Raw genomic sequence first — 21,389 nt, 5'->3', positions numbered from 1 at the left:
AGGCCCTGGCAGACCCGCTTAGGGTCAGGTCCCCTTTCAGGCAACAATTGCTCTGTCCTGTGCCCTACTCTTTCACAGAGTTGCTCTCTCTTTGTAAAATGCTTTATTAATTGGATTTAGGAAAAATTCTTAGTTATAATGGCCTGATACTTTGATTTACTAGAATGAAGTTTTCTGAAAGTGAGGCTAGATCATATTTTCCTAAGATATTAGGTTTCAGGATGTGTAGTCACTGAATTGTCATGAGCTATCAAATATGAATCTGAGATTAGAAATACCATAAGGACGAAGCTGAATTCTTTCAGTGATCCACTATTAGTGTTGTGATTAAATAGTACGACATACATAAACTAAATCCCCACAATCCTAACAAATAACATAGAGGGTTAATGGAATAGTTTCAGGAATACTTTATTTTTTACCTATTTGATTTTAGAGAGAGAGAGAGGAAGGGAGAGAAACAGCGATTTACGGTTCCACTTGTTCATACATTCATTGGTTGATTCTTATACAGTATGTGCCCTGACTGGGGATGAAACCTGCAATGTTGGCATACTGGAACAATGTTCTAACCACTTGAGCTACCTGGCCGAGGCTCAGGAATACTTTGAAAAGTAATAAAAATTGGGAAGAATTATGCATCCAAACTGATCCAATATTTATTGATAACCTATTGAGGACGCTAGGCATTTTTTCATCTTAACTTCCCAAACTCTTCTAACTCACAAACATTACATTTTATACTTAGGCTTAGAGAGGCTGACTTTGTTAAGGTCACAGCACTAGTAGATAAAGTCATTATTTCAACCTAGGGTGTATTGACTCTAACTTCAGTACTCTTTTACACTGTGGCTATTTTTATAAAAACTTGAAAAAATATTTTAATTGAACATAAAACTGGAGAGGAGTAGAGGGAGTAATATTTGAGGGTACTTATGGGGGAATATTTCTAAATATGAAAATGTTAAAGCTGAGGAAAACAAATTGTGCTATGCCTGGGATAATAATCTGTTCCACTTACACATCCCACAAAAAAAATAAAATAAAAATCAAGAGCTTTGAGAGATCCTCCATGGACCATCTGTCAGAAGATGTCCACTTTTCAGAACCTCTTCAACCCATTTTTGCTTCCTCTCAGTTACCCAGTACTCTGGGCTATCCAGTGCAGCCCAGAGCCCCATCTTGGGGTGGGGGAGGATGTTCCCATTTCCTGGCTCTTTTCCATTTTGACTCTTCCATTATCTCATTTTGAGAGAGGCTAGTAAGCCAGGACGAGCAGAATAGGGAAACTAAGACCAATAAACAGCAGTTTGCAGTCATCTAATAAATCCTATCTTCCCTAAACCAGGAACACTTGAGTAAATGGTCTGCACTTCTCCCCAACCAGAGGATAAATAGCTTAAACTGCCCTAACTAACCAGAAATCCAATTAGTGCCATTTGCTGACCACACCCAAGGACAGATGACTGTAAGAGAATAAACCTCATTTTGGTGCATCAGCATAAAACCTGAATACATGTATTCTATTGAGATCTTCCCCTAAACACCCAGCCTTTAAAACGCAAAACGAAGGCCCAGCACACCCCTGCACCTTCCCCGACAGGCATGCATCTCCTAAACTCTAAGGGACCCCACAAGGGCAATGCTAGTCCATCCTGAGCCTGTCCCCCAGCGGCCTTTTCTCTGACTTCTTACTGAGCAAAGCCCAGCCAAGGCCCATTCCCCAGCCCTCTCATGTTTCACTGTCCCCAGCTTTAATAAACGTCCCCTAAATTTCACCTGGACTCCTACTGTGAAAGTCAAGAACCCACACACGGCCCGGCCCTTGGCAGACCTCCTCAGGGCCAGGTCCCCTTTCAGGCAACAATCGCTCTGTCCTGTGCCCTACTCTTCCACAGAGTTGCTCTCTCTTTGTAAAATGCTTTATTAATGGGATTTAGGAAAAATTCTTAGTTATAACGGCCTGATTCTTTGATTTACTAGAATGAAGTTTTCTGAGAGTGAGACTAGATTTAACTTGTTCACAATCAGGACCTCTGTGCTTTGACTCTAACTTCAGTACTTTTCAATGTGGCTGTTTTTGTGAAATATGAAACAATATTTTTAATTGAACAGAAAACCGGAGAGAAGAGCATGAAAACATTTGGAGTGGAACAGCTCTCAGGTTTCGTACAGGCTCAAGCCCACTGAGTAGGGAAGTTCGGGTTGGGTTTTTTTAGTAACCGGTGTTGGGTCTAAAGTCCAAGTAACACTTGGGCAGGTGGCAGCTCCCTATTTTTGTGTTTAACCCTCTAGACCTGGGATATAATTTCAACTTCATCTCAAGAGAGAACGTACTCTTTTCTCAGATAAAGGAAATAACTCAAGACCAATTCCAAAACAGAAAGGGCTCTTTAGCTGCCTGCCTTAGGAACCCGCCAGCTTTCAAATACGAGACCAAACTGAGGTGGGAAAGCTGTGAAATCTCCCGTGACACCTTCCTTCCTCGTCCCCAAACACCGTGAGCCCCCCACCTCCTCCCCCCGCGCCGGGTTATTCCCAGGGGCTCGCACTACCTGGACTCAGCAGGCCCCACAAGGCGCCCGACCACTCCAGCGGCCGCGGCCCTGGGGGCGAATGCTCAGAAGTTCCCCGAGGCCCGCGGAGGTCCGAGAGGCTGGTCAAAAGCCCCACCCCTGCCCTCCCTCATCCTCGCGGAAGACCTCGCGGTCTCCCCAGGCCTCAAAGGGCCCGACCCTCCGACCACTCAAAGTCCCCCTACTACAGAGCATGACAAGTAAATACCTGGAAACCTGACAAAAAGGGGTGGGAGCTGGAGCTGGGCCCCGCGTGGGGCGGAGCTTGAGAGACATCATCTGAGCCCCACCCAGGGGCGGCCCCAGTTCCCCCGCTTTCCTCCGGTCCCCCCTCCCTCCGGCCTCCCAAGGCGCTCCCCCCCATCCCTTCACCACTTCCTCCCGGAGACCCTAGACGCGCCGCACTGCGTCCCCCGCCCAAGTCCCCGGATGCTCGCCTCCCGCCTCCCTACCTCGGCCCCGCCGTGGCCCCGCCCCCACGCGGCTCTGCGTGCCACGTCACCGCTTCCGGCGCTTCCGGGGGCGCAGCGGACGATGACGTAGGGGGACTTGCCCTCTATATGAGGTTGGGGAGCGGCTGAGTCGGCCTTTTCCGCCCGCTCCCCCCTCCCCCCGAGCGCCGCTCCGGCTGCACCACGCTCGCGCCGAGCTCCGTGCTCCTGCTAAGGCAGCGCCGCCGTCTCCTTCCAGCCGCCATCATGATCATCTACCGGGACCTCATCAGCCGTGAGTCGTGCTTGCTTCCCCCTACTGCCGCGCAGGGGGCGCGGGTGGGGGCGGGGAAGGCGGGAGCCGCCGCTGTCCTGGGCCTAGTGGCTGCCGGCGGCCTCCCTAGGGGCGGGGAGGGTCGGTGCCTGGGGCGCGCGCCGGGTCTGGAGCGCCCGGGGAGGGTGCGGACCGCGTGCGGCCCGCCAGCGCGGGAAATGGCGCCGGCGCCGGGCCTCCGGGCGCATCGTGACGGCGGGTTTGTGTGTCCGAGCAGATGATGAGATGTTCTCCGATATCTACAAGATCCGGGAGATCGCAGACGGGCTGTGCCTGGAGGTAGAGGGGAAGGTGAGTCGTCGGACCGCGGCAGCAGGGAGGCAAGGCTGGGCAAGCTCGGGTTTCCGCCGCTCCCCGCCCGAGATTGTGCAATTCTCTTCTCTGCCTCCTGGCGGAGAAGACTCTTTCCGGGCTCGGGTTTTTCTAGAAAAGCGGAGGCGGAGCTGAGCCTGGAAATAGAAATAGGTACGCCGCCTGGGCGCCCATCCTCCCCACGGCCTGCCCGGTGCAGGTTGTCTGCGGTTTGGGATCACCAAGCCCTTTAGTGCTTTGCCCTTTACTAGGTCTCAACTTGGGAACTCACAAAAACTTTCACTTGGTTGTAATAACCCCATTTTCATTCCAACCAACGAAGTTCTTGAGGTGTTTCAGGAATGGAGGGATCATAAATTTCCCCCCAAAATGTTTTCGTGGTTTTCAGCAAGAACCAAGAACATCTGGTGAGAGGGTGATGGATACATGAACTGCGGGTACATAAAACTTTTTGGATGCATTTACGATCAAGAATGTCTTTTGCAACTAAACTATTATTTCTTGTGCAGATGGTCAGTAGGACAGAGGGTAACATTGATGACTCGCTTATTGGTGGAAATGCCTCCGCTGAAGGCCCTGAGGGCGAAGGTACCGAAAGCACAGTAATCACTGGTGTTGACATTGTCATGAACCATCACTTGCAGGAAACCAGCTTCACAAAAGAAGCCTACAAGAAGTACATCAAAGATTACATGAAATCGTAAGTGGTATTGGCACACCCAGCTAGTGTCTGGAATCTTCCAGGATTTAGGGGTTGGGAAACATTTCTTAAAATATATTTTTATTGATTTCAGAGAGGAAGAAAGAAACATTAACGATGAGAGAGAATCATTGATTGGCTGTCTTCACATCCTCTACTGGGGATGGAGCAGGCAACCTGGGCATTAAACCACAGGTTCTTAGGTCGATGCTCAGCCACTGAGCCACACCGGCAGGGCATGGATTGGCTAACTTTGAGATTCTTCAGCAGCAGGCATACTTATAGGTGTGGAGAGGTGTTACTTTCGTTGTTAATCCTCAGAGAGGGAAAGAGGAGGAAGAAAGAAACTGGTTGGCAAGAGGCATTATTGGTGGCTCCCAAATTCACACCTATAAGTAATCTAACTGAGCATACTAAAGCAAGTGGTATGGTTTTAGCTTTTTAGAATAGTACTGTTTTGACATGTCCAGTGAACTAGTTAAGTTATTTTGTTCAGAAGTCAGTACTTTAACCTATTAATGAAATATTGTTTTAGAATCAAAGGGAAGCTTGAAGAACAGAGACCAGAAAGAGTAAAGCCTTTTATGACAGGGGCTGCAGAACAAATCAAGCACATCCTTGCCAATTTCAAAAACTACCAGGTAAATAGATGCCTTAAATATTTGGATCAAAGGATTACGGTTTTAACTGTAAGGGCATAAAACTAGTTATTTGATGCAAGTCTTTTTGTAGTTAAATTGTGGGCTTTTGAGCAGTTTGAATACTTCATAGATTCAATTCCAATAGTATAGGCTGTAGAAAGAAGCTTTCCCTGTTCCCCAATTGTGTTTCCAGATCTTGTCTTCTGATTTCAGAATCTCATTCCTACCCAGGTGACATTTATTATTTCTTCTTTCATAAATTGCTTGTTAACCTCCTAGGTGACCCTCCAATTTTCCCTTTAAAATTCAGTGTGTTTCATTGCAACTGGAGCTTTGTCTATATTGGAGAACTTCAGTGACTTCTAAGACTTAACAATCTGGTTGTTTGATTTTTCTGTCTTTGACACACACTGACCATAAGATTCTTTCCCCATATGATGTGTTTTCTCATTGGCAGCATTATGGTCCTGTGCTTGACTTTGTAAACAGGCTTGTAGGATTTGAGATTTGTATGTTCATACAAAGTAATGTGAGAGAGTAAGTCAGCAGGAAACAAAGTATCCCTGTATTTCTCTGTATTAGTGCTTTAGTCAGGTGACCAGATGTTTGATTAGTGAGCATTTTCTTCATAGGCATCAGAACCTTAGCTGCTGAACTTCTCTTGATCAGATCATGGTGGTGTGGGTCATTTCAGTTTGTTTTGATAAGGCATATCTGTATATAATGGTCTAATTCTAGATGTTTGTTTTTTGCTTCCTAAGTTCTTTATTGGTGAAAACATGAATCCAGATGGCATGGTTGCTCTGCTGGACTACCGTGAGGATGGTGTGACCCCATATATGATTTTCTTTAAGGATGGTTTAGAAATGGAAAAATGTGTAAGTATACAGAAGTGGGTCAAAATCATGTAAAAATGGAGACATTTTAGGTGTGATTCTTATTTCATGCCACTGAGTTAGAGTGGATTCTGTAGCAGTCCTTTATTTTTTTAACACCAAGTTTCTTTATTTTGTTTAGTCCTCACTCAAAGATATTTTTCCATTAATTTTTTTAGAGTGGAAGGGAGTGGGAAAGACAAGAGCACATCTGAGTGAGGGGAGACACATCGATTGGTTGCCTCCTGCAGATGCACCAAAATCAAACCTGAGACCCTTCGGCAGGGGCTGATGCTCTAGCCACGGAACCAAACTGGCTAGGGCTATAGCAGTCCTTTTAAAATGTGGGAACATGTCTTGTTTCTCTTCAGGGATCTAAAGAGGGCTTCATATGAAAGAATTTTATGGTGTGGAATCTTTGTCATCTAAAGAAAACTATATATCAAAATTCTTTTAATTGGAGTTTGCTAATAATTGGCAGTTAATCATTGAAAGTATTGATGTTACTAGCTTTCAGTAAATTCTGATAGGCAAATTGCTTTAGTAAAATTAAAAGAATGCTATGCAAGGAGCTCCTGAAGTGAAGGCATTCATTATGATTATCTTCACTTTGAGATAAATTAGGAACAAGGTAAAGTTAAAGCTACACGAAACAAGTTTAGAGGCAACAAGACAGCATCTTAGAGCAGACTGGCCACAGCAGTGGTCGGCAAGCCGCGGTTTGCTGCTCTGTTGACTAATGAGTTTGCCGACCACTGGGCCACAGAAATTATTCAGAGTATCTGAGGTTTTTGTAGGTAAGACTGTGTGAGTGGGACTTTATTAAAAATGTATTTTCTGAAAATTATGCTACTTCTGATTTGGTAAGGATGGTTCTGCATCCACTGATAGACCTTGAACAACCTGTTGTTCTTTTGGTTTGCACTGGGATGCGAAAGAAAAATATCCCTGCGCTTTCTGTCTGTCTTTGTGGCGGCCCAGATTGAATAAGGGACTACATTTGCAGCCTCGAAATGTTAAGTGCTTTCATATTGGAAAAAGGTGCTAATATAATTTTCCTTTTTTTACAGTAACAAATTGGGCAGTTTGGCTCTATCACCTGTCATCATAACTGGCTGCTGCTTTTCATCCACACACCAAGACTAGGACAAATGGGACTGATGTTATCTTGAGCTCTTCGTTTATTTTGACCTTGATTCATTTGGAGCGGAGGCATTGTTTTTAAGAAAAAAACATGTCATGTAGGTTGTCTAAAAATAAAATGCATTTAAACTCATTTGAGAGAATGCTTCTTAGTTTAATACATTTTAAAATTTATCCTGTATAGTGTTCCTGGAGAAGCTAGAGCCTGGTTGTAGACCACTACTATAAAGCATATAGACTGTCTTCAGATAACTTCTACAGTGGAAACTGCTTCTGAGACTGGAGGAAAAAAACCAAGAATCAAAAGTCTTAATTCTGAGTTAAAGTAAAGGGAAAGACCATGCTCACAGCAGAGCCAACATTTGAAGTGGATTCCTTAGACATTTCATCACCTACAAACAGAAGTAGTTAACTGGAAGAGATTGCCAAAAGAATAAAGAGACTAATACAGCCGGAAGCAAAGGATTGTCTGAGCTTATTTATCATGTCAAGTTAGAACCAAGTTCTATAGAAATCTAGGTCTCCTGGAATTGTGTTGCAAGATTTCATGAAATGGGGTTGGCAAATTTTGTGTGACTTAAAGGTACCTATGTTTGTAAATGGGAAAAGTCAGTATAGCTTATAGGATACTAGAGGCCCAGCCAGCAACCGAGTCCCGCTGCCATGGTGGGACCCATCAATGCACCTCCTGGGACGGGTCATTCTGGGCACTGTCTTTTTATAATATAGATGAGGTCTAATTTGGTGTTCAGCTTTATCAAGACATTGCCATGATCACTTGTTTATAGATTTGCTCTGGGCACTGCAAGAGCAAAGATTGGTGACAAACCTATGTGGCCCAAAATGTGTGGACATCTGCAGGAAAGGTTTGCTGGCCCCTACTTTTAAAGGTGGGTTTATAGATGGAATGTGGGTTGGCTGATAAGCAGAGGAAAAAGGAACTTGATCAGGCTGTGGGTTTGGGATGAAAATGCATCTGATCTGGAGCAGTTACTACCTGTTAAGGTTGCAGTGCAGATGGAAGAAAGGTCCTTACCCTTTCTGATTTTGGCCCCCATGATTGAATGGGGGAATACAGTGAAAAAGCATGCAGTTTTTACAGTTCAGAAGTTACCTTGTCAACAATTGGAAAGCCTGTTTTACTCCAAAGAAAAATGTAAAATGCAAGTTCAAAGAGAAGCTGGAAAATTATTCTCCTCACCTTGGCCTTAAGTTAAAACAACCTGAGCCAGTGATTTTTTTAAAACCTGGCCCTATGACATGAGCCTAAAATAAATCCAGTGGTTTGGCAATCAAATTTACCCTAGTGACTTCAAAGATCAATTTGAGACATGTTAATTAGATTGACAAGCCCCCTGGTGATGAAGCAAACCAAATACTGGCAACTGGTGGCGCTGAATTTAAGCATTCTGATTTCTGACATTAAGACATTAAAACGTAGCAAGTGCCAGACAATGGATGAGGATGCCACTCTGAAACACACTAGTAGAGAAATTTCAGGTCTACCCCCTAGTGGTCAAAGATGAGGACAACTTGAGTAGTGGTAGAGGTCTGGTGTTAGCTAGCTGTGCAAGAATAGCAATGCAAAGACTGGGTAGGAAGTGAAGAGTTCAGATAGTTGGCTAAGAAGGCTAATTTTGTAATTTCTAGTTACTCCCAGCCAGTGGTGTGCACTTTGTATACATTAAAAGGTATATGTCATTTTGTCATTGATATGTGGTACAGGCATGTTGCTAGTGACCTTTGGGGGTAGGCTGTTAAATGTATGGAGAACTACTCAATGGAGAAAGGACTGGTTTTTACAGTGTTGTCTAGGAAAGCCTTTGTAATATACTTGAGGGCAAGCATTCCAGGCAAATAGCAAATGCAGTCTGAAGTGGAGTGTGTTTGACAAGTTCTGGGGATAAGGAGGCAAAAGAAGAGTTATAGAGAATTGAGTATATGGGGAAAGAAACCAGATGATGCAGGAAAGCCACAGACAGAGCGGCTTTGAGCAGAAGGGTGACATCTGACCTGAAAGACCATGTTATGGCTGCTGGGTAGTAGGTAAAAGCAGAGAACAAGGGTATATCAAGATTTAAAATAAAATTTTATAGAAATATATATATATATAGAAATATATAATATATTTTATTTTTTAATATATTTTTACTGATTTCAGAGGGGGAGAGAGAAACATCAGTGATGAGAATCATTGATCAGCTGCCTCCCGCACACCCCACACTAGAGATCGAGCCCACAACCTGGGCATGTGCCCTGACCAGGAATTGAATCATGACCTCCTGTTTCATAGGTCAACGCTGAACCACTGAACCATGCCAGCCAGGCAAGATTTTTAGGTGAGGTGATAATAGTTTCCTCTGGGGTGGTAGTTGTGGAAGTCCTTGGAAATGAAAACAGAATTTGCCCATGTGTTGAATGAGGAGGGAGAGCACCCAGAAGAATAGTAAACATTTAGATGGGGAGGAAAATGGGGATGAGAAACCTAGAGTGTTTTTTAAAGAATACTGGTTTTTTGAGAAAGGGAAATACCAATGTGAGAGCGGGACATCCATGGGCCGCCTCTTGCCAGGGATTGAACCTACAACCCGGACATGTGTCCTGACCAGGAATGGAACCAACATCCTTTTGTTGCATGGGATGATGCCCAACCAACTGACCCACACCGGCCAGGGCAAGGTGCCTGATGCTTTTTGTTAATCCTTACCTGAAGATACTTTTCCCATTGGTTTTTAGAGAGAGTGGAAGGGAAGGGGGTGGGGGGGGAGATGTGAGAAAGACACTTCAATTGGTTGCCTCCTGTGTGCATATTGACTGAGCCCAGGAATTGAATCTGTAATCTTTCCATGCATGAGCAGATGCTCTGAACACGGTACCACCGGCCAGGGTAAATGCCAGATTCTTTATGCAAATGAATTGGGTAGGCAGACATATTTGTCATGGGAGGAAAGTGGAGAGCTCTAAGCTAGATACTGAAGATTGCAATACATGACTCTTGAGGCCAGGACACTGGGTGAGATTACCTAGAGAGTGAGGATATTGGTCAGCATGATGAACCAGCAAAGGTGATTAAGAAGGTACTGCCCCTGAGGTAGGAAAACCAAGGGAGAGGCCTTCTGGAAATCTAGTGGACAAAGTGTTTAGGAAGAAAGAAGCAATCAACAAGGTTACCTGTTTGAACTGGTCAAGTAAGATGGTAAACTTTTAAAAAGCGTTTAGTAGGAAAGAAAGCCTGATTAAAATAGGCTCAAGAGAACAGCAAATTCACAGGCAGCATATTGCCCATGAACGTCATAATGCAAGTACTTTTTTTAAAATACATTTTTTATTGACTTCACAGAGGAAGGATGAGAGGGATAGAAACATCAATGATGAGAGAGAATCATTGATCAGCTGCCTCCTGCACGCCCCCCACTGGGGATGGAGCCCACAACCCAGGCATGTGCCCTTGACTGGAATCTAACCCAGGACCCCTCAGTCCGCAGGCCGATGCTCTATCCATTGAGCCAAACCAGCCAGGGCAAGCAAGTAATTTTTATTAATGTGCATCTGCTTCAGCAATAGGTGTGTGATGACTCATTTGAATCACATTTTTCTTAAGGTCTATTTATATCACCAGTAACTGTGTTTGTGAATTCCATCGTCTGACCTGCAGGGTTAACCAACTGCTAACAATGACAATAATGGTAAAACTGCAAGAAGCAACAAAAGCCTCAACCAACTTGAAAAAAACCCTGATAATAGCATCTTAAATCTGAGCATCTGTATGCATGTGCATGACCTTGGCTGGCAGAATACTCAGTAAAATGGAATTCAAACCAGGAGAACTTGAATTAATAAAGATCACATCTTAGTGACCAAATTTACACTTAGTAGGTTACTGCTACACAATATTTAACTATATGGTGAAAGTATGGCTAATGGCCCACGGGTGGGCTACAAACCTATTTCTGAAAAAAAGCTTTACCTTTGTAGCAATTAGCACGTTTACAGAGCCTGCCCATAAGAACTGAGAGCCCAATTTGATGGTTTTGTATATATTTATGATTCTCTGGAGCTATGTATGGGCCCTACTTCGAAATCACTGGATTGAAAAACTTTTTTTAAAACTTTTTTTTTTTTTTTTTTGAGAGAGATTTGTTGTTCCACTTATTTATGCATTCATTGGTTGATTCCTGTATGTGCCCTGACTGGGAATTGAACTTGCAACCTTAGCATATTGGGACAACAGTCTCCAGTGATCGGCAAACTCATTAGTCAACAGAGGCAAATATCAACAGTACAACTATTGAAATTTCTTTTGAGAGCCAAATTTTTTAAACTTCTTCTAATGCCACTTCTTCAAAATAGACTCGCCCAGGCCGTGGTATTTTGTGGAAGAGCAACACTCAAGGGGCCAAAGAGCCGCATGTGGCTCGCGAGCCGCAGTTTGCCGACCATGGGTCTAACCAATTGAGCTACCTGGCCAGGGTGAAAAAAAGTTTTGATGCTACATAAAAATGTGGGCTACTTATTTGGATATTTAGTTATTTTAGTAACATAATATTTCATTATTCCAAAGGAAAAGTCCTTAACTAAAGTGTTTAACATACATAACTAAAGAAAGATGCTATATATCTGTTAGCTGCTATGACAGCCATTTCAATAAATAAAATATTTAAACTTGGGGCTTACAGATAAAAAATTAATGCTGACAGTTTATATTCACCCCACTGAAGGTTCTCATACTCTGGGCCATGAGAACCTCAAGTGGCTGTCCATTTAATTCAGGGAGAAAAATGTCAATTGTGAGCCTAGAGGAAGATTCTTTACAAAGTAATTACTTGTTCAGTGTTTGCCTCAGTGACTTATACCCCACCCCATACACCTGATACCTCCCTGTGTTTGTGCTAGTGCTCTTTTCTGAGCTTTGAGGTAGAACACTGAGACAGAGAATGCCATATAAAGGTTTTTGCATGTATGAGTCAATTTACAGGTGAAGAGATGAGAGTTCCAATATCAGGTGTACTCTCACTCGAGTGTCCTCTGACTGGGAGTGGACAGACACAAACCACAATAGCTTGTTAAGAGCACAGCATTTTTTGTGCCCAGCTGGTGTGGCTCAGTGGTTGAGTGTCGACCTATGAAGTCACGGTTCCATTCCCCGTCAGGGCACATGCCCTGGTTGTGGGCTCAATCCCCAGTAGGGAGTGTGCAGGAGGCAGCCAATCAATGATTCTCTCATTGATGTTTCTATCTCTCCCTCTTCCTTCCTCTCTGAAATCAATAAAAATATATTTTAAAAGAAAAAGAGCACAGATTTTTGCCCTAGCCTGTTTGGATTAGTGGATAGAGCAGTGGCCCATGGACTGAAGGGCCCTGGGTTTGATTCCAGTTAAGGGCATGTACCTTGGTTGCAGGCTCAATTCCTGGCCCTGGTTAGCATGTGGGAGCTCTCACATCAATATTTCTCTCTCTGTGTATCTCTCCCTTCCCTTCCACTCTCTCTAAAAATCAATGGAAAAATATCCTTGGGTTGGAATAACAAAACACAAACAAAAAAAGCTTCTAAAATCAACACATTTCCTCGGGTGAGAATTTTAAAAAATTATAACAAAAAGTACAGCATTAAAAAAATGTTTTTATTGACTTCGGAGAGGGAGAGAGAGAGAAACATAGGTTGCTTCCTGTACGCACCTCCTCTCCCTCACTGGGGATGAGCCACACCAGCCGGGCAGAATACATCATTTTTAATAGTACTGAAGAGCTCCTAGAGTTTCTAACATTTAGTTTGACACTAGAAATCTAATCATGTACTTGGTGATTTTCCTCATATGTAAAGACAACGGATAAATCCTAGTTATTATCAAATGCAGCTGGCACATGACCTCATCCAGAGCGCAGGATCATAAAAGTATTTTCCCTGGTGCATAATCTATCATTCTCTAAGCAGCTGTAGAAATTTGGCAAATCGCAGAGAAAGTATTTTGTGGACATCTATTCAAAACAGCTCTACCTGTGTGTGGGAGGAAGAAACTTTACCTTCAAGGTTCTTCTGACTGGTCTAAAACTCAAATAGGAATGAGACAGATTACCAAGAGAAAACCAAATTTAATATGTGTGGGAACTCTGCATACATGAGAAGGTCAGAGACCCCACATGCATGAGAGATCCAAAGATAGAAAGGAAAAATAGTATCTAAGACATTCTGAGCTAGGCATGAGGTAAGGTGCCTTGGCTTCAAAGGGTCATTGTAGGATGATAAGATCAGATGTTAGTAATTAGAAATTGGCCCTGCCCTACAGACAGGTAAAAAGAGGTGACCTCTAATAATTTATTAAGCAAGTGCCCTAATTCAAGTTCATAGTAGTTAGGGGGCAGAAGTTTCTCTTTTTTCTTTTTCTTTTTTTAAAGTTGATTTTAGAGAGAGAGGAAGAAAGAGATAGAAACATTGATGATGCCCTAGCCAGTTTGGTTCATCGGCCTGCAGACTGAAGGGTCCCAGGTTCAATTCTAGTCAAGGCACATGCCTGAGTTGTGGGCTCAACCCCCAGAAGGGGGCGTGTAGGAGGCAGCCAATCAATGATTCTCATCATTGATGTTTCTATCTCTTCCTCTCCCTTCCTCTCTGAAATTAATAAAAAAATATTTTTTTAAAAAAGAAAGAAACATTGATGAGAGAGAAATATCATCAGTTGACTGCCTCCTGCACACCCCCTACTGAGGATCGAGCCTGCAACCCAAGCATGTGCTCTGACCTGGAATGGAACCGGGGACCTCTTGGTTCATGGGTCAGTGCTCAACCATTGAGCCATATTGGCCCAGCCAGAAGTTTCTCTTGAGCCCACAGCTAAAGTTGCCTTTAGCTCAATCCACATACCAAAAAGGCACATCGTGGTGTGACTCATTCTGAAACCTCACACAGGCAATTTGTTTCTTGAGTACATGAATTTGGAAGTCTCCCTCAACTGCCAATCTGTCATTTAAGTCAAATACCCAAACTAATATTCAATCTGGGAGGGAAAACTGGCAAGTGAAAGGGGGAAAATTACTGCACATGAAATTAAAATATACCTCTTTCCCTAGCTGGTTTGGTTCAGTGGATAGAGCACCAGCCTGCGGACTGAAGGGTCCTGGGTTCAATTATGATCAAGGGCACATGCTCGGGTTGTGGGCTCGATCCCCAGTAGGGGGCATGCAGGAGGCAGCCAGTAAATAATTCTCATTATTGATGTTTCTTTCTCTCCTCCCTTCCTCTCTGAAGTCAATAAAAATACATTTTTAAAAAATACCTCTTGAGACTACCTCACTGAGGTGGAAAAATGACTATCAGCAGCTGGTGAGTATAAAATGGGAAGCTAAGTAACTCAGCTCTCCGTGTGACACACTACTAGTATGTCTCTCCATCACTCCATGCTGCCTAAGCTGCCTCCATTGTATTAACTTGGGAGGAATCCACATTGATGGATTGGGCTGGGTGTCAGTACCCTTAGTGAGCGCTGTAATATCAGCAGGACAGTAAATACCAACTGCTGCTATCTATTAAAAGCAAAAGTGACTAAGCTTTTGGAAATTGGTTAAGTAGTGTGCAACCTGTTCTGCTCTGCTCCACAGATGAGGAGGAGGGTGTGAGTGTGAGAGCAGCAGAGATTTTAGCATCACAAGAGCAACGTGGGGGAGGCAGTTACTAAACCTGTGGTTTATGGGATGTGAGAGTTGTGTAAGACTCCTTCCAACTACTGCTTAGTTTCCCCTATCAATATCCTGTGATTATTTTGCCGAATATTCTCTTCTAACCCCTCAGGTTGCCTGTATCTGAAGCCTCTTTCTACTCCCTCACCCAGGCTGCACATACTCACTTGATTTTACTCTGCACCACACAACTCACCACCCCCCTTATTCCCTCCTATTTTGTGGCACACACCAGGGCCAGCCTCAGGGGCTTGCAAGCTGTGCAGTTGCCCCACCCTTGGAAGGGCTGCATACTTGGTTTAATGCTCTGCTTTCATTGTCTTGAAACTCCTAATAGGAGGGCTCATTTTCATTTTGCACTGGGCCCCACAAATTATGTGGCCAGTCCCAAATGCATGCATAAATTGAGGTTGGTAATTGGTAGCAGGTTGGAGCAAAGGAAAAATATGAGAATAACTGCGATTCTAAAAAGGAATAGAAGGGTCCTAGGGGTTGAGCACACTGTACCAGACTTCGCCATCACAGACAGATTTTTTTAAAATATGACTTTATTGAATTTAGAGAGAGAGGAAGGGAGAGAGAGAGACGGGATAGGCTGTGTCCTGCACACCCCCAACCAGGGATCAAGCCCACAGCTCAGGCATGTGTCCAGACCAGGAATCAAACGGTCGACCTTTTGGTGCATGGCTCAACCAACTGAGCCACTGCCAGGGCACAAAGACAGATTTTGTTTTTTTCTAGGTTATAACTAAGTTCCCTGAGCACACAACCCAGGAATGACCCATTTGATGGAATTACCATTTCAATAGTGTTATTTATCAAGAGGATGTTTCCAAATTGCCAGCTGGGCACTGTGCATTTAATCTTTCTATTTTGTATGTAGGTATAGAATTTGGGAAGGTGCAAATGGAAAGCTATTTGTGTAAGGAAGAAACTGACCACTTCCTTCTATGTAAATGCATAATGAACTTCTGTACAAAGCCCTTCATAACTGGGCCACTGACCTACTTGTTTAAGCTTACCTGCCTCTCCTTTCCATCCACCCTCACTGCCAGGGAAACACAGACTCTGACCCTTTGCATTAGCTCTTCTTTCTTCTAAAAAGCCCTCTCAAGCACCACTTAGAGTTTACGGATTCCTCCAACCATCCCATCCACCACCACCTGTCTTCTGCTTTACTGAAATCATTGAATTCCTTGTCTTTGCATTACTATTATTTCTGAAAGTAAGAGTTTTGTCAGTCTTTCTTCTTTGCCAGGGACATTCAGTAGGATTTACTGATGGAATAAATAATGAGCTTAGGCCCTGACTGGGTAGCTCAGTTGGTTAGAACATTGTCCCGATACACCAAGGTTGTGGGTTCAATCCCTGGTGGGGTGGGTGCATGCAAGAGGCAACCAATCAATATTTCTCACATCAATGTTTCTCTTTCTCTCTCTAAAATTCAATAAAAATTTAAAAAAATAAAAGAAGGAGCTTTCACTGGTTCTTGCGATGCTTTGGGCCACAATTTTCCCTGTGTTGCTTCTGTTCTTTCAGAATACAGTTACTAAATTTGAAAAAGTGGATAATCAGGCAAGAATGTTTTAGTCTGAAGAAAAGTAGTATCTTCTACTTGAAATGCTTTTTGCACAAGCCATTAGTCCTGTTAGTCACTAATGCAGTTAAAGGTTAAGGTACCTAATCTCAAAAGTAATGCAAAATGCTCCTCTTTTACTTTATTTATGAAATTAATGTCTGTAAATAGTTAGCTTTCCCTGGTGTCCAAAGTTAATTGTATTATTTACATGCAATGAAAATCAATATTTCAAAAAAAATGATTTTAAGTATAATAATGTTATATGCAATAAACATTAATATTTCAAGAAAAAAGATTTTAAATATAATTTTATTACCAAAACTGTACTAACATAGTATAATATCACAAAAGTTGTAGGGAATATTTAAAAACTGCAAATAACAGGATTCCTCTACTATATTCTAAAATATTTTTTCCTCTGGCTCTATTTTTGAAAATATATTTTTTATTTTTATTATATTTTATTTTTTAAATATATTTTTAATTTTTATTGATTTCAGAGAGGAAGGGAGAGGGAGAGACAGAGATAGAAACATCAATGATGAGAGAGAATCATTGATTGGCTGCCTCCTGCACGCCCCCTACTGGGGATTGAGCCTGCAACCCAGGCATGTGCCCTGAACTGGAATAGAACCAGGACCTTCAGTCCACAGGTCGACGCTCTACCCACTGAGCCAAACCAGCTAGGGCACTCTGGCTCTATTTTTGTACATCAGTTTATGTTGTTCATTCTATCCCACAAATGAATGAAATCATGTGATATTTATCTTTCTCCGACTGGCTTATTTCGCTTAGCATAATGCTCTCCAGGTTCATCCCCTGTTGTTGCAAATGGTAAGCGTAGCATTCCATTGTGTAGATGTACCACCATTTTTTAATCCACTCATCTGCTGGTGAGAACTTAGGCTGTTTCCAAATCTTAGCTATTGTCAGTTGTGCTGCTATGAACATAGGGGTGCATATATCCTTTCTGTATGGTGTTTCTGTTTTCTTGGGATATATTCCTAGAAGTGGGATTACTGGGTCAAATGGGAGTTCCATTTTTAATTTTTTGAGGAAACTCCATACTGTTCTCCACAGTGGCTGCACCAGTCTGCATTCCCACCAGCAGTGCACAAGAGTTCCTTTTTCTCTGCATCTTCGCCAGCACTTGTCATTTGTTGATTTGTTAATGATAGTCATTCTGACAGGTGTGAGATGATACCTCATTGTCATTTTGATTTGCATCTCTCAGATGATTAGTGACTTTGAGCATGTTTTCATATGTCTCATGGCATTCTGTATGTCCACTTTTGAAAAGTGTCTACCAGTATTTAGGTCCTTTGCCCATTATTTGATTGGATTGTTTATCTTCATTTTGTTAAGTTGTATGAGTTCCCTGTAAAATTTGGAGATTAAACCCTTATCGGAGATAACATTGGCAAATATGTTCTCCCATGCAGTGGGCTTTCTTGTTGTTTTGTTGATGGTTTCTTTTGCTGTGCAGAAGCTTTTTATTTTGATGTAGTCCCATTATTTTCTACTTAGTTTTCATTGCCCTAGGAGCTGTATTGGTAAAGATATTGCTATGACAAATGTCTGCTATTTTGCTGCCTATGGATTCTTCTAAGATTTTTATGGTTTCCCATCTTATGTTTAAGTCCTTTATCCATTTTGAGTTTATTTTTGTGTATGGTGTAAGTTGGTAGCCTAGTTTCATTTTTTTTGCATGTATCTGTCCAGTTTTCCCAACACCATTTATTGAAGAGACTGTCTTGACTCCATTGTATGCTCTTGCCTCCTTTGTCAAATATTAATTGAGCATAATGTCTGGGTTCTCTGTTTGGTTCCATCTATAATAATAAAAGTGTAATATGCTAATTAGACCAAACAACCTTCCAAACGACCTTCCAGACGACCACACTATGGCACCCACTGGCAGCCAAGGTGGGTGCGATGCAATCGGTCAGGGGCCCGGCCATTACCCCATGATTGCCCCGCAGAGGGAGGCCCAGGCCATCGACTGGCGGGCTGCGGTGGGTGGGCAAGGCCTCCCTCTGCGAAAGAAGCCGGGATCCCGGGTGCCAGAAGGAACCCCAGATCCCGGATGCCATAGGGAAGCTGGTGCCGGCAGCCAGGGGCCTATTCTTGCAGGAATTTCATGCATTGGGCTTCTAGTTGGTCTATATGTCTGTTCTTGTGCCAGTACCAGGCAGTTTTGAGAACACTGGCTTTGTAATATAGCTTGATATCTGGTATTGTGATCCCTCCAACTTTGTTCTTTCTCAGGATTGATGTGGCTCTTCAGGGCCTCCCTCCCCCGCCCCCCCCCCCCCCGCCCGTGGAGAAGGCTTTTATTTATTTATTTATATTTTTTTATTTTTTTATTTTATATATATTTTTATTAAGGTATTATATGTGTACATATCTTACCATTGCCCCCCCTCACCCCACTCCCATACATGCCCTCACCCCCCAGTGTTTTGCATCTGTTGGTTACTCTTATATGCATGCATGTAAGTCCTTCGGTTGATCTCTTATTTCCCCCACCTCTCCCTAACCTTCCCACTGTAATTTGACAGTCTGTTTGATGCTTTACTGCCTCTGTATCTATCTTTTTGTTCATCAGTTTATAATGTTTTTTATTATCCACAAATGAGTGAGATCATGTGGTATTTTTCTTTCATTGACTGGCTTATTTCATTTAGCATAATGTTCTCTAATTCCATCCAGGTGCCTACAAATGGTAATAATTCCTTCTTTTTTATGGCAGCATAGTATTCCATTGTGTAGATGTACCATAGTTTTCTGATCCAGTCATCTGCTGACGGGCACCTAGGCTGTTTCCAAATCTTAGCTATGGTGAATTGTGCTGCTATGAACATAGGGGTGCATATATCCTTTCTGATTGGTGTTTCTAGTTTCTTAGGATATATTCCTAGGAGTGGGATTAATGGGTCAAATGGGAGTTCCATTTTCAGTTTTTTGAGGAAACTCCATACTGTTCTCCAGAGTGGCTGCACCAGTCTGCATTCCCACCAGCAGTGCACGAGGGTTCCTTTTTCTCCGCATCCTTGCCAACACTTGTCGTTTGTTGATTTGTTGATGATAGCCATTCTGACAGGAGTGAGATGGTATCACATTGTCATTTTGATTTGCATCTCTGGGATAATTAGTGACTTTGAGCATGTTTTCATATGTCTCTTGGCCTTCCTTCTGTCTTCTTTCAAAAAGATTCTATTTAGGTCCATTGCCCATTTTTTTATTGGATCATTTATCTTCCTTTTATTAAGTTGTATAAGCTGCCTGTAGATGTTGGAGATTAAACCTTTATCAGTGATAACATTTGCAAATATGTTCTCCCATCTTGTTGTTTTGTTGATAGTTTCTTTTGCTGTGCAAAAGCTTTTTATTTTGATGTAGTCCCATTTGTTTATTTTCTCTTTGGCTTCCATTGCCCTAGGGGCAGTATCAGTGAAGAAGTTCTTTCGGCATATGTCTGAGATTTTGCTGCCTGTGGATTCCTCTAGTATTTTTATGGTTTCCTGTCTTATGTTTAAGTCCTGTATCCATTTTGAGTTTATTTTTGTGTATGGTGTAAGTTGGTGATCTAGTTTCATTTTTTTGCATGTATCTGTCCAATTTTCCCAACACCATTTATTGAAGAGACTGTCTTGACTCCATTGTATGTTCATGCCTCCTTTGTCAAATATTAATTGTGTATAGTGGTTTGGGTCAATATCTGGATTCTCTATTCTATTCCATTGGTCTATATGTCTGTTCTTGTGCCAGTACCAGGCTGTTTTGAGAACAGTGGCTTTGTAATACAGCTTGAAATCTGGTTTGAGATCCCACCTACTTTGTTCTTCTTTCTCAGGATTGCTGTGGCTATTTGGGGTCTTTTTTTATTCCAGATGAATTTTTGGAGAGTTCTTTCTAGGTCTGTGAAATATGCCATTGATATTTTAATGGGGAGTGCATTGAATCTATAGATTGCTTTGGGTAGTATGGACATTTTATTTTATTTTTTTTAAATATATTTTATTGATTTTTTACAGAGAGGAAGGAAGAGTGATAGATAGTCAGAAACATCGATGAGAAAGAATCATCGACCAGCTGCCTCCTGCACACCCCCTACTGGGGATGTGCCCGCAACCAAGTCACATGCCCCTGACCGGAATCGAACCTGGGGCCCCCCAGTCCGCAGTCCGACGCTCTATCCACTGAGCCAAACCGGTTTTGGCAGTATGGACATTTTAATGATGTTGATTCTACCAATCCATGAACACAGTAAATTCTTCCATTTGTTTATGTCTTCCTCTATCTCTTTCTTCAATGTCCTATAGTTTTCTGAGTATAGGTCTTTTATTTCCTTAGTTAAGTTTATTCTTAGGTATCTTAATTTTTCTTGTTGCAATGGTTAATGGGATTGTTTTTTTAGTTTCTCTTTCTGTGAGTTCATTATTGGTATATAAAAAGGCCATAGATTTCTGGGTGTTGATTTTGTATCCTGCTACATTGTCGAATTCACTTATTAGGTCTAGTAGTTTTTTTGATGGAGTCTTTGGGGTTTTCTATGTACAATATCATGTCATCTGCAAATAAGGACAGTTTTACTTCTTCTCTTCCAATTTGGATGCTTTTTATTTATTCTTCTTGTCTGATAGCTATGGCTAACACTTCCAATACCTTGTCAAACAGAAGTGGTGAAAGTGGGCATTCCTGTCTTGTTCCTGTTCTTAGAGGGAATGGTTTTAGCTTTTGCCCATTGAGTATGATATTGGCTGTAGGTTTGTCATATTGAGAAGGCTAACCCCTATTTTGTAAAACTACTGTTTGGAATTCTCTGCTGTTTTTCTTAGACGGCCTCTTATTCTAAAAAAAAATAACTGCTTTCCAGCCTGCTTTAGCCTGTGTGAATAATGAGGAAGATAAACTTAGCTGTCTGACCTTGCAGGCCAGAGACTAGATATGCCCATACTCTCAATGCCATGCCAGGTGTATTTTTTAATTGGATAGAACTGTGTTATTTTCAAGACCAGCAGCGAGATAACCACTAAGTGCACATAGGGCTGGCTCTTTAATAAAAAGGGAAGTTCTGCTTGTAGCCTTGCTTCGAATTTGAATTCATTTTCTCTAAGCCCACTG

At 42.4% G+C, this 21,389-nt stretch overlaps 1 protein-coding gene across 2 annotated transcripts; it reads left to right on the top strand.

Annotated features, from left to right (window-relative positions):
• The first annotated feature begins 3,055 nt into the window (after nucleotides 1-3,055).
• Nucleotides 3,056-8,306, top strand: TPT1 (tumor protein, translationally-controlled 1). Of its 2 annotated transcripts, XR_013960162.1 has the most exons (7): nucleotides 3,079-3,302; nucleotides 3,559-3,632; nucleotides 4,163-4,353; nucleotides 4,889-4,994; nucleotides 5,756-5,872; nucleotides 6,940-7,110; nucleotides 7,197-8,306. XR_013960162.1 is itself a non-coding variant. In XM_080660925.1 (6 exons), the coding sequence occupies exons 1-6, from the start codon at nucleotides 3,275-3,277 to the stop codon at nucleotides 6,940-6,942; spliced, it is 519 nt and encodes a 172-aa protein (XP_080517051.1). In that variant the 5' UTR covers nucleotides 3,056-3,274; the 3' UTR covers nucleotides 6,943-7,145. The 2 variants fall into 2 exon arrangements, 1 of the variants encoding a protein (XP_080517051.1); XM_080660925.1 differs by lacking the exon at nucleotides 7,197-8,306 and having other exon boundaries at nucleotides 3,056-3,302; nucleotides 6,940-7,145.
• The last annotated feature ends 13,083 nt before the right edge of the window (nucleotides 8,307-21,389 follow it).

Source organism: Plecotus auritus (assembly GCF_963455305.1).
Source record: "Plecotus auritus genome assembly, chromosome: 3".
In the NCBI taxonomy this organism is placed as follows: domain Eukaryota; kingdom Metazoa; phylum Chordata; class Mammalia; order Chiroptera; family Vespertilionidae; genus Plecotus; species Plecotus auritus.
This window is presented reverse-complemented; position numbering and strand designations above follow the sequence as displayed.